Source organism: Molothrus aeneus, chromosome 1 (genome assembly GCF_037042795.1).
Source record: "Molothrus aeneus isolate 106 chromosome 1, BPBGC_Maene_1.0, whole genome shotgun sequence".
Lineage (NCBI taxonomy): Eukaryota > Metazoa > Chordata > Aves > Passeriformes > Icteridae > Molothrus > Molothrus aeneus.
The window spans coordinates 42169669-42183829 of NC_089646.1; the positions used below are offsets into that span (position 1 = coordinate 42169669).

General features: G+C 42.1%; 1 protein-coding gene across 1 annotated transcript in view; it reads right to left on the reverse strand.

Moving 5' to 3' along the window:
* Positions 1-14161, reverse strand: part of TRIM71 (tripartite motif containing 71) — a 53547-nt gene that overhangs the window by 7297 nt on the left and 32089 nt on the right. The window contains exon 2 of the mRNA XM_066571598.1: positions 5659-5826. Within this exon, the coding sequence (XP_066427695.1) occupies positions 5659-5826 (168 nt within the window). The remainder of the gene's footprint in view (positions 1-5658; positions 5827-14161) is intronic.

Genomic DNA, 14161 nt, shown 5'->3' on the forward strand with positions numbered 1-14161 from the left:
GATGATCTTGCTCCAGTGGTTATGGCAACTAATGGTACAACATGAACCCATGAAGGAACCAACTGCAAGAGCCGGAAGTAGCAGGGTAGCATTATAGAACTTGGCCATGCTTCTGGATGCCTATGCTGACTACACAGGTGCCCAAATCAAGACTTGCTGTTTTGTAGAATGGCAACATTCAGTAATTTTTTGTATTTCCCGTCTTCTGTTGAACAGTAGGAACTACAGCCTCAAGTTACAAAAAAAAAATTATATTATTTCATTTTTACCTAAATATGCCTAAGGGATATTTAATGTTCTAGACTTTCAAGTTTCACTGAGTGGTTTCTGCTGTCTGATACTCAAATTAAATCAGTATGTCCACAGTTATGTCCACCCAGCACACAGTTACTTGAAGAGGCTACCTCAGGTCTCTGAAACAGCAGGGTGATCCAGGTGCTGAGCCATGATGTTAGATCACACCAATTTAGTCCAGGAATTTGTCCAATTGGACACACTGCAGCACCTCACACCACAATGGCAGCACCATGAGATACATAAAGGCTGCTTATGGTAACTGTACTGCAACTCATCAGTGCTGGCTTGCATGAACATATTTGAAAAAGTCACTAGTATTTTTTTATTCCATCCATCCAAAGACGGGAGGGGGCTATAATTTTTCAGCCATTAATTCCAACACTTAAGTTTCCCAAACTCAAGTTTTCCAATGAAGGTGCAAACCTCTGGAGAGAAAATTCAAATTCAAAAGCATTTGAACATTTTGGTTCTACTGAGGAATTCTTCAGTATTTGAGGGGTGAATGGACCACAGGTATTGAATAAAGAATATTAAATATACACTTTCCTACCTCAGGTATGGAGGATTTGCAATTTAACCATTAAGGAATTTAAGACTAAGTTAACCCTAATCAGAGGGGAATGAACAGCTGAGATGCTTCTTCTCTGACAAACTCCTTTCTGGACTTCAAAAGCACATTAACTACAAAAAATCCTGAAGGAAACTTTTTGGTATGTCTCAAGTTAGCCCTCTTCCACCAAATGGAAGGTGTTCCAGCCATGGGTGGTTTGTTTTCAGTTCCTTAAGGCACAAAAAGATAGGGTGGGTTTGTTTCACTAAACTTTTCCAGTTACTTATCACTGAGCCATGCAGGATAAAACAACCAGGACAAAAAGTTGGCTTTCTCCAGCATCAAGAACTGGATACAAACCTCCTGATGTTCTTACACTAGAAAAATTAACTGGAAGATCCTACACAATTGCAGTGAAAGGTACCAGGATTTGCAGTAATACCAGTGCAGCTATAGCACAAACCACAGTAGCTGGACCAATTTAAAGGTTTCAGTGTAATGTGTGCAAAACACTACAACATCCTCACTTGAAGTTCCTCACAAAGATAATTTTAAAATAAGCTTTGATGGAGGGAGAGCTAGAGGCCAGGTTAATTCATGCCAGATACAACTAAACAATCATTTTGGTTTGTGCTGCAAGAACAGACTTTTTGCCTACAGTTTTAGGCAGAACAGTAATTTGGACAGTGACACATGTCAAATCCATCTTCCCCAGTAACCATCTGCTCATATGCTGCACTGAGGAACTCACTGAAATACCACACAAAACAGAGACTAAAAGTACAAAGAAATTCAGCCTCTCTTATATAAACCCCAGCTTCAGAAAAGCACAATTGGCTCAATTTTGTTGCCAAAGATTCATTTCAGATTCTCAAACCTGCAAGCCTGACTTCAAAGCCACGCACAAGGCTGCCTGAGCTAACTGAATGTGACAACCCCAAAAAGATCCCTTGCAGCACAGCAGTGCCATCCTTCTCAGGTATCGACCTCCCAGCAGCACACATCCATATGGCAACCCACAGGGAAGCTCCCACCCAAGGGCAGAGGCTCAAGGCAATGGATCGGCTTCCTCCTCTGGCCAGCCGAGTTTCTTACAGTACCCCCTCACCCCCTGTAAAGGTGTTAATCTATTTCATACCACTTCCCCCACAAATTTGGGAGAGAAGCTCCTAAGCCTTTCATGACAGATAAGAGAGCAGCTCCTGCTATGTTCTGCACTGGTCAGTCTCACCAGGCAGTGAGAAGCTTGCATGGTCAAGCACCCCTGCAAAAACAATTACAGGGCTCAGCTAAGAAAGAATTGATTTTGTGTTCCAATAAACCCACTTTATTAAGACATCTGAGATGAACAGATTAAAATGTATTTTGACATGTTCACCTGGAAATTGACCCTAAATGAACATGAGCGCTCAGTGCTTTACTGTTATGCAAGTGCATTAGATTACATGCATACATCCATACATATATATACAGTTACACACGTATAGATGTATTTTAAGAAGGTGACATTTTGAAGAAGCCATCTATCTTTCACCATAACAGATTTACGTTCAGTTTGTGACCTAGTCCTTGGAAAAAATTCTGAAAGAAGACAGCTAAGTGTGCACTTTCGTGAGGTAAAACAAGGCAGCGGGACACGCTCCCCACATATAGAAAGGCAGCAGTTCTGATTCCTCCCACGCCATTTATCCAGCGTCAACTTTGGCTTTCATATCACCCTGTGAATCAATCTGAGTCTCTGAAGAGGCTGGAAAAGTATCCCAGCTAGGAGTATAGCTTTCTGCTGAAATAAGAAAAGAGTCCTACCAGCACCCCAGTTGGATGTTGCTGCTTCATTCCCTGGCACCATCAACAGTCCTTGCAACACTGCAGTCAACCAGCCAGGGGGCTGACCCAGCCAAAAGGTAAACCCACAGAAAAGCTACCCTGTCAGCTGGATCAGTTCATCACACAGGCACAAGTTCTCAAGTTAGAGACAGGCTCAGGAATGCAGGCCAGGACCATCATAGCACAAGGAAGCATGAAAGGCTCTCCACTGCTGCAGAAATATCACTGAGGGGGGAAAAAAGCAAGCCTCTTGCTCTTTCTTACAGAGGACTTCAACTTCCTTGAAAAGTGAGGTTTGGACCCTTCTGGAGTGACAGGCTACATCAGGCTTCAGTGGATCAAGAGGTTGAAATGTATCCCAACTCACAGCATTTTTTTTTAAGTCTGAAAAACAATCTTTCCTCCAAAGCCACAGGAAGAGCTTAAATAAACATTTCTTCCTAAAAGCCTTCAACTTTGCTTAACCAGATACTCTCCAGCCAGTTGACTCATGGCTTGATTTCCTCTCTCCTGCAACGCTGCCCTTCAAATTCCACCTTTTCCCATTTACTCTCAACTACCCCTCCTCATCCATCCTCAACATCTCCTGTCAGGGGAGCTATCACTTTCAGAGCCTATTAAGAAAGAGTTCATGGTACAGCAGTATGTATCAGTCCCACTAAGAAGTGTTACTACAATGTATTACTTTTCAAGCCTCTTACAGCTCCAGTCTTGTGTCCCTCATATTACAGCTTGTACTGGCATTTAATTCTCTATTGGCTATTTCCATACTTTTAAGAAAATCACTCACACCAATTTCTTTTAATTTAGAGACTACTTATTTTAGAGTTTGTTTTGAATTCATGCTGACACGCTGTCTCCTCCCTAGGATAAACATACAGCTTCACAGCCATATTGTCCCAAGAATAAGGAGAGCTCTGCTCCATGAAAACTGAGTTGAGCACTTCTGCTTTTAACAGCACCACATGCTCTTCTGGTTGCTGCTGATGTTGCTTCAGGAGTAGCTGGCTTGGGCTGAGCAATTTTCCCATTCCTGCACATGCAGATTTCCACCCTGTTAATTTAATCACGGGTCTGTTTGCTCACTGCTCTTCTTTTGTGTAGTGGTCCAGATTAGGAACCCCACTAAACTAATGAAACAACTTAGCCCTTGAGAACATGGTTCATTTTACAGATCTTTATACAAGCTGCTCAGCTAATACTTCCAAGACAGCCTCTTAAGCTGGATGGGCTGCAGCCAGACCTGGGCAAAGCTGCACGAGCTAAGTTCAGTAGAGCTGCTTGTTCAAGTTACATGAGCACAGCCAGTACCACACAACTTTTACCTGCACCATCAAGCAACAATCAGCCCACTACAATGGCAGGAGCCTTCAGCATGAAAGGCAGAAAAAGATAAGGGAGGAATGAGCAAAGTAAACTCAGTTGGAAGAAAATCAGTCACAAAAGCATTTATGCAATAGTAGCAGAGTGGTGCTCCATGATCTCCTGCTAGTTTCTACTCCAAAACACGGTCCTTAGATGATTCAGCTGTACTAGTTAGATGATTAAGAGCCCTGGAGGTCAAAAGCAATAATTTAATTACTAACAGGCAAGCCCTTGGTCTTTAAACTAGTATAATTCCTTCCTTCTTGTCATTTTGGGGATGTGGAAAGCATTTCAGAATGGATACTGCTAAAGAGCTTTACAACCCAGTTTAAAACAAATCTTGGAAGATTCTATATCTACAAGGATTCTGCCTGAAGCTGGAGTTTAAAATAAGCCATCCAGCTCCAAAAACTTGTTGCTTACTGTGTCAGTGTAACAAGTTAACATCAGAAGCTGAAGGAAAATGTCAACAACTGATTACTGTCTATAGCAACATAAACTATTATCATTCCACTGGTGCAAAGACTTAATGAGAGACTAATTAGTTACTAACAAGTTGCTCTTGTCTCACAGAATAAGCTTAATTCCTTCATTTACTAGAAACAAGCAGCAAAGGGAGGGCAATGAGCTTTGGGTTATTTTAATTATTGTTTGTACCTTGCATGTGCCAGGAAAGCCCACCCAATTTGGAAAGTAAGTTACCTACCCATCCATGACATTCTACAGAAGTTTACTCAAACAAAATCTTAGTAGTTAAAGCATATAGTGTTGAGTTTTGTAATACACAACTCAAATTTAGCACATGACACTAACAAAACTACATGGCAACAGGTGTGGAGTGAAGCTCCCCACTATGGTCTCCCCATCCAAAGTCTCCCTATAGACCAAACTACTACTAATATATTAACAAACCTACCACTGGGTATTACTCAGCAAAAGTAATTATCTACATATCACTGCAGTTTAATTCCCTATGAAAACTCCTTCTCTAGTTTGAAGCACTGTGCTCTTCTCTCCAGCCCTTGCCAGGTATTTATATTTGCACTACAAAACACAGCTGAGGTAGAGCACAGTAACAGGCAGTGTGCCTCTGTGTGTGCAGAGCAATCCTCACATGGAGATAGCTCTGGACCCTCTGCACACGCAGGTTAAGGAATTTCACACTAATCCAGCAGCTGATTAGTATTTTGTATTTGGTGGCAAGACTGAAGACATAACAAGAGTCAAAGGTAGGCAGAGTGCTAGAAACTATAGGGGCAGGAAGATGCTCAAAGAAAGTCTGATTCGTGAAAACAAAACCAGGTTTGGCACTGCCACATAAGATCTGAGCTTTCTTGAAATGCTTCACACTCCAGTGCATTTGTACAGAGCTTCATATATATTGTGATTTACATGACAGGATTATGCTGCAAGAATGCAAAACTCATATAACAGCACTTTATTTTCAGCTCCACTGCCACTTCTGTCAGAGATCTGAGAAAACAGAAGGGGTGAGAAGACTGACAGCAGAAGCAGAGAGCTTTTTGCCTTGACACCTTGCCCTGTAACAGACAAGCTGGGTGGGAGAGGGGGGAGAGGAAGGAGGAGGAAATAAAGTACTCAAGTTGGGAGTATCTTACTTGAATAGCCTGTCGTCCTTGCTGAGCATCTGCCAGGAGCTGAATGGTGAGAGTCCTGGAGTCCTGTAGGGCGTCTTGGAGGTAGATAAAGCTGTGACCCACATGTCGTCCCATGGTACATTCCCGACATATGGGGACAGAACAGGTATCACAGTAGAAATGCAGTACCTGGAAGAAAGGGGGGAAAAAAGTATTCTCACCACATAAAGAAGAAATGAAAAGAAAACAGAGGCAGGATGTGTTAAAAAAAAAAATCCAAAAGCTTAACTATAAAGGAGATGGTTAGAGGCAGTAGCAACAGGCAAAGACTGCACAATAGTTTCTCCACAGAGGAAAAGCTATCCTTCCCAGTAAACTCCAAACCATGCCCCAACAGTTAGATGGAAGCGTCGTTGTTTTCTTTGCAATACAATACTAGGAAGAGTGTCCACATCAGCTCCTCTTAAGAGCGGAAGCCATCTGCCAACACTTACAGACTGGAGATGGCATCTATGGCAAGCTTCAGGTGAAGACTTTTCCTGAAAATACAAACACCAAATTCTCTTAAGAGGCCATTCAATAATCAATACACTGGAGAGCTGCAACAGCAGCACACCCACTGCTCACAAGGGGAAAACCAACCATGCATGCCAAGAACCATCCTCTCTTTTCAAAATATGCAAATCCCTTATGTTCAGGACAGCAACAATATTGGGCAAAACTCCCCCCTGCCACTTCCATCAACAAAGCAAAAATCCTTTGCTATGACAGTGTTTTCTATGCTAGTGATGCTTCAGGATGCTTGAGTTGGAAAACAAGACTGGAACTTTATCACGCCCATCAGAGCGTTTGAATACTGCAGTGACCTGCAGGTAACCACTAAATCCCCATTCTGTTCACAAAGCACTCCCAAACCCTATATTCAGATCACAATTTAGACCAAGATGTTAGCCTAGAAAGCTGGACCCATTCATCAGCTGTAGCTGCTCCCATTCCATCCAGTAGAGGGAAGTAGCACACAGAAATAGCAACTTCCATGGAAGCCTGCCTTCTTAGAGCGAAGTAGAAACCAGCTCAAGTTTTTATTTCCAAAGATGCAAATGAAGGAGCACAACACTCCAACACAAGAAAGTTCTGTATTCAAGTCTTGCTCTTAACTACACACACTATTTTTCTTAGACTGCAATAACAGAAAAATCTGTATTACCATGGAACAGTACAATGGCACACGGTTTCATATTAAAAACAACTTTTCCATCACCAGATATTTGAAGCCTACCTCAGAGAAAGGAGCAAGAGCAGAACAAAGATTGGAAAAGTGTTTGATATGCCTGTCTTCTCCCAGCTGTCATCCAGCCACTCCCGACTCCAGCTAACAGCTCGTGACATGGGGTGCATTACATCCCCCCTTTCCCTTCTCCCTCAAAAGCAAGGGAAGGACAGGACAGGTGATTCCCCCCTTGGATTGCCTGGGCTGCATAAAGTGACATTTTAAGCTCCTACAAGCACAACAGCTGAAGTGGTACATGGATTAATTTCTCAAAGGGGTATGTGTGTGTTCGTGTGCACATGTTAGATTTTACTAAAGCCTGCCCCTTTTTTTCTGAAATTAGGTTTTGCTGTAGGGAAACTGGAACAGACTTATGTTTGCTTCTGTTTAAACACTAAATCCTCAAGCAGTGTCTCAGATTCCCATTTTTCCAAGTAAAAAAATGCCTTAGGTCTGAAATGCATTGTTCAAACACATCATCTTCCTTAACTAGAAGGATCCTTGTCCTTACACTGCGGTTGTCCAAATATGTATACCATGTCCCCTTGCACATGAAGTTCTGTAATTTTTCTGTTGAAATTACAGGGAATGTTTATTACATGCTCCTGAATAACTCCACTTAAACAACTGAGAAGTTGAGGGAGAATGAAAACCAAGAACAAGGTATCAAGTTAAGTCATATGAATCTGATATACTTTAAAAACATACAGCAGGGATTTGGGGCCTCAGTCAAGCAGAGCAGCTGAAAAGAAAATGGTGACCATATGAACAGAAGACCAGAAGCAAGTTAAATCTATTACTAGTCCTACACAATAGCCAATACCAGGAGCAAAAGCTCAGTCCTCTCCTGCTGCAATGTAACAGCATCCACTGGTAAAAGAGTCATCCAGCTGTTCAAGCCAAAGGAAAAAAAAAAATCAAGCTTCAACAGTTTAGTTGCCTCTTGCCACCCACCAAAATGTGGTGGGAAACATCACTCCTGAATTTCAAATGAAGAGAGACAAGAGCCACATTCTCCTTTAGGAAATGGGCAGATTACACAGGACATGGCAAGGGAAGATCTTGGGTAAATAGTATAGAGCCATTGATAAGGCCTTATTTATTTCTTAGTCAAACAAACAAATAAAACAAAAAAGGTAAAAACAAAACAGATTAAAAACAGAGAGCAAAAGAGTTAGCAAGCTGGGGCAAAAAGAAGTAGATATGCTGGTCTGATCTCCATCACTACACTTTTCCTTAAGTACGCAGAGGGGAAAATTACAAATGCACAATCCTTAGTGCTCTCTGTGGGGAGGGGGGCTAGCCAGCCAGCCACCAGAAGAGCACTGAAGGAGTCAGCTTCAAGGTGAACTAGCAACTCCCCAGAAACTCCTTTCTGGGCACAAGGACTACGAGAGAAGCCCCAGACTAGGCAGGGGTACAAGGAAGGGCAGGTCTCCTCCCGCAACCAGTGTCACACACACACTTGTCAGGGGCACCCAGCAGGCTGTACCCAGCAAAGGGGGCACGCTCCCAGAGAATAAACCTGGGAAATCTCTGGCTGTGCAGGGCACAACAGTGAGGGGGGGTTGTGCCAGCTGGGCTGCTGGGGCTTGGGCACAGCATCCAACTTGCCTGTGCTTGCAGGCACAGCCAGGAGTTTATTGTTAAGCTCAAGCCTGCTCACATCCCAGTCCCTAGGTCATGGCCACAAAGGTCACGTACTGCTAGATTAAGTTTCTATGCCTGGTTCTAAATAGAGGGGGGTGGGGGGAGCCAGAGCTCCCCTTTCCCCCCATCCCCCAAACAAGCAACTCCCTGGGAAAAAAAAAAAAAAAAGAAGATAATCATACTGAGGATAGGTGTAGGACAATGCACAGCTGTGTTCTCAGTTCAGAACTGATGCACACACAGTGCACCCAAAGCAGGTTCAGTTCCAGCAATGTGAGATGGCCTCCCCACATTTCAGGTCTCTACTACTGCAGCACTGCAATGCTCCTCAGGGACAAACAGCTCCTGCTCCTCACAGGACAAACAACAAGACTGGTCTTGAAGGGTGGATGGGCAGAAGTAGCAGGAGGGAAGGGAAGAGTCAGACTAAGTCTTCCTCAGTGGACATCAGCTTACACTCAGGGAAAAAAATTACACACCACCCCAAAAATCCCAAACAAATCAAAAACCCGACCAAAACAGGATTTATAGGAAAGTCTTAAAAAATTTTCCCCCCTCCCTATTTGAAGAGGCAGAGATTATACAGCCAAAAGATCCATCAAGCTGTAAATTAACTATTGTCCTGTAAATTTCACTATTTACCCAAACATAGGAAAAACTGGTTTATAAGCAAACACCTTCAAACATAGCAGGTTTTTTCCCAACCACGTGAATGCTCTGATGGGCAGCAAGGAATGAAGTATGAAAGCAGAGACATTTCTCCTTTCAAAGAAATGTATAATCTGTGTAAATTGCATTTAATGAATTGTTTCTTTTTGAAGTAATTATTAAGTAATTAAGTAAAAATACCATTTTAAAGATAAAAACTGATGCTCTACAACACCCTATCCAGTAGGGAAAAAAAAAGATTAATAAGCAAGTTTAGGAGCTTTTATTTCTTTTTTTAAACTGTTCTACTCAATTAATTAGTGTTTTAGAATTTCCACGAGAATTAAGTAAAGAGAGAAATCAGAAGGAAGAGGGGACTAGTTTTAGAGATAGTTAAAAGTGATTTATTTTAAAATAAATCAGCTATGGGTTGATTATTTCCCAAACAGGAAATATTTCCTGAATTGGTGGCATACAATTTTAGACACAAAACAATAAAGGGAGCCTACTTCAATTTAAACAGAATCAGTGAACCATGTTACAGGGCTATTCATCTTTTACAGCCACAGCAGCCCAAGAAATACAACAGCAAGGCCATAAATGTGATTGCTTCAGGAAAGGCTGTACAGTGCACCGTAAAAACATTTTACAACAGCAGGAATTCCTGGGTGTCGCTCTCCCCATTTTTTGGTCCATCTGCTTTCAAAGGGGGCAGGGGGATGGGCGGAGATGTTGTTAAACGTCCCCCGGGACTGCACAGCAATCAATCATCATCTGATGAATGGCCACTAAAGTTAAACCCTGACCCCACTCCACAATTCCCACACCAGCCCTTCTCTCCTTACTGCTGACCAGCTTCCAGCGTGCCCCCCCCCACCTTCCAGCCCTCACCAAAATTTCCCAAATACCAAGCCCAGACAAAAGCAATGGAATGTAGTAGGCACCATGACAGAGGAGAATTCAGCAGGAACAGCATCTGAGGAGGCTTATCCTTACACTGTGTTTAAATAAATGTTCTTTCAGCAATACTCTCAGTGCCCTTCTCCTCCCAGCTTGCAAACACTTCACTTCTCTCATTTTCAGAGCACATGTGCATGCAAATGGACAATAAAGCACGGGGAATCTAATCACATTAAAAATTTGTCTTCTGTCATGACATTTCAGCATCTTGCAAGGATTTTATTTAAGCCTACAGTGTTAAGGATTTGTACAAAGCAGCAATCCATAAGGCCACATTATTTTTAAAATGCAAGTCTGGTCTAAAAAGCTACCCTGTAATGTTAACCAACAATAAAAGAAGGCTACAGACAAAACAGTAGCCTCCTGATTTCCACTTTTGGAAAAGTTTCAGTATGGTACTTGTAAATTAACTTAGGTTGATTTTATGATTTAAAAAATCTAACTATAGTCAGTTTAAAGTTTTCCATTACTAAAGGTGTTTTATTATCAAGCTCCCTTGATAGTACCTCAAACACCAGTGGCTTTGTTAGGTAGTGTGTAAGGCTTAGATGACCAAGTTTAATTTTCTAAGGAATGGTCCTACTTCCTCAGCACTGTGGGGTTGGTTTTTTCTTTTTTTTTCCCCTTCCCTCCTTCCCTCCCTGAAGAAAAAGCTGCTCCCCTGAATACAGCAATTTTTTATCTTTTTTTTTTTTTTGAACAGTATTTAAATGAACTAGTCCTCCTGAGTGGCATAGTTTGATACAGGTAATTGGTGCAGGTTTAAGCAAAAATAGGTAATATTTTTACTCTTTAGGAAACTGGTCCTTAGTTTCCACCTCAACGGCAATTTGTGACAATTAACTTGATTCACACCATGATGAAAGTAGTATTTTAGGAAACTTAATTTGAAATTTGAGTGCTAAATATAAAGACTGAAGACATGGGCAAGTCACATGATACACATCAGAACTACAAGCAAACACATCAAACTACAATTTCCCAGTATACCTTAAACATTTGGCATTCAGAGATACCAGTTAATGATCTAATTGCTCCTAGAACTTGTATTTTAACTAGATGCTCTGGTGTAGAAGAGACTGGCTTTTAACACCAATCTTCCTCTCTGCATACAGTGGCAATGGGAAATTGCACACCAACTCCAGAAAGTCTCCACACCAGACAAGAGTTACTTCTTGAACTAGCTCAATATTCCAATAACAAAATTTCCACAAAAGCATGAGCACTTTGAAGTGTTACGGCCCTCTCCTACACAGGGCATGCAGCATGCACCAAGTGGCGATAGTGAATTCAGCTTACTGTTACCTTCCTTTGCCACTTGGATGAACAGAGGTGGGTTTTGCTCCATTTAGAAATTTAGAAATTCAACTTTGCTCCATTTAGAAGTGCAAGAGGATCATTCAGCCCTTTTGTTAAATTCACCTTGATTTCCTTACCCCACCTGGAATAATAAAAGCCCAGCCAACAGATGACTTGGCTAATGCAAGTCTGTTTATAGGAAATAAAGCTGTAATTCCACATGCTTTTTTTCCAGCTCTAGTGTTAATACCCTTCCTTCCCCAGATGCTCCAGCAGGTTCTGTTCCTTGGTGCTCAGCCATACAGGTATCTCTTGGCCCAGCACATAAAGGGGAAGGAAGCTCACAAATAAAACCCCGAATGTGAAACCACACACAGCCCAAGGCTGCCACTTCACTCCGCAGTTAAACTGACAGCTACTCTGTGAGGAAGCCCTAAATCTCCCCTGTCCTGCTCCTATCTCCCTCCCTTTACTGATCCTGTCTCAGTGAAAAAGATCTGGCTATCCTTACAAAAAGCATAAAATTCATTTTTGAATAAACTATTTTTATCAGCTGAGCCTGGGATCGGAAGATCAGTAGGACCAGCACGATGAAGGGGGAAGAACCCATAATTAAGGGCATAGAGACATTTGATGACAACTGTCTGGTACTCTGCCAACCTCACAGCTGGAAATCAGTGTAAATCTTCTTGTCTCAAGTTCTAACTGGAAGAGAACAGTATCTAACTGGAGTGGAGTTAAACAGGCTGGTAAATCAAACAGACTACTATACTCTTAAAATTCCTAATGTTTACCTTCTTCAATCCTCCTGTGATGTCATGAAGCCAGTAAAAACAGCTACATATTTTAGCGTGGTGACAGCACTGAGTCAGTCAAACCATCCAGGTTAAAAGCAAAGTTTTTTGAAGGACGCACAGCCACATTAATCACGGTTAGAACACCCAGTAGGTATTAACAGCCAGCATAGACCATTTTAATTGCCTTTGCCAACACAAACAGCATTTGCAAATTTAAATGGATTTGGGGTAGAAGTGACAATCAAGTTCCACTTCACTCGGATCACTGAAATGGTGTGACAACAGGCTGCCAAGCGGGCCAGGAGACAGGAAGTCACACCTTTGACAAAGCTGTTTTGAGGATCTGCTGGCTCCAGCCTACTATGAAATTGCATTTTCTGTGTTTTAAGTTAAAATCTTATCAATGAAACTTCATGTGATGACTGCAGCTTCTGGTTCTAGGCACTCACCTGGCCCTACAGCTTTCCAAGCATTTCTCTATCCATACATTTCTCTTGCCCTATGCCCCTATTGATCCACTCTGATTGTGGAGGGAGCACCACACCAGTCACAGATGGACTCTGGCCATCTCATCAGCTAACTTTCTAAAAGATCTTGGGTGCAAGGTAACTCAGCTGATCTAACTCACCACCTCAGAGATTCCAGTTATTGATGGACTGGAAATGGCATCTTGCTTCCAACTTAACTCATTGGTCCAAGTCTTCCTGAATAGGGATAAGCAAGGCTTAATACTATTTTTAATGCTAACACTGAGGTGATGCAAGGATAATTATCCCATAGTGGACTATTGTTTAATTATTACATAATGGCAAGTTGACATTCAGCACTTTAAATATGTTGTTTGGAGTTTAAAAAAAAAAAATCACTATTTTGTTTTTAAAAAGTCACAACATCAGTTTCAACACTGAAGCAGGTAACATAGCCAGTCTAGGGAAAGATGCAATGGTATCAGTAGCTAGTAGATTACTCAGTCCAAGATAAGTCACAGCTCTTTCACGGATTTCAATAGGGGAGACCAGCCTGTGCTTCAACATGCAACTCATTAGCTGTTTAAATGCAGCTTCTGTGCCAAATCTGCATGACATGAGTAGCAGCAGGGTGGTCTTGGCACACAGGGGACAGTGGGTGGATCTAAATATTCAACAGTTCAAGCATGCAAGCTAATAGCCTGCTGTGGTAGCTGACAGAGTGGGTCAGGACACAGTTCTACTTTCAAGCCCATCTGTCCAAGGCACTGCTCTGAGTCCCTGCAAATCCTCCACTGAAGAGTCAGGAAATTCTTTAGCTCTCTGAAAACCAGAGGGTCTTCAAGTTCTGATCCAAAGCTTGGCCATGATTTCAGCAATGCTTAAACAGCAACAGGTTTACAACTTCTTCGCTGTTGCGTAAGGTGCTTTGTATTTTAGAGAGAACCAAATGTTAACATCTCTCCAAACTCCTTATGTAAGGTGTTCTCCCCTTTCCTGCACAGCTCAGTGTAAGAGCTTGTGAAAATTTTCCTTCTCTGCACAGAAAGGGTTGGATTAAGAGTCACAGTGCACAGAAGGCTCCTGTGCCATCTCTGTGACTACCATCAGTACAGGCCTCACCTCTCAAAATCCATTTTCCTCAAAGCCATGCTGTTCCCACACCACTGCAGAGAGCACTTTCTCTGTTCAGGTCCTTGGCAACTGTTGATCTTCACATGGAAACATGACAGCAAGGATGCCATTCTATGTCTTGCAAACAAATAAAAAGTTTTTGTCTCTTAATATACTGGAGACAAGCCTTAATGGTTTTTTATTTGATGGGGGAAGGGAGCAGGAAGAGAAACAAACAACCCTAAAGTTCCCATATTTCACTCAAGGGCAGCTAGTCCTCATGGTGAGGACAAACCAATTGAGAAACAACACGTTAAGCA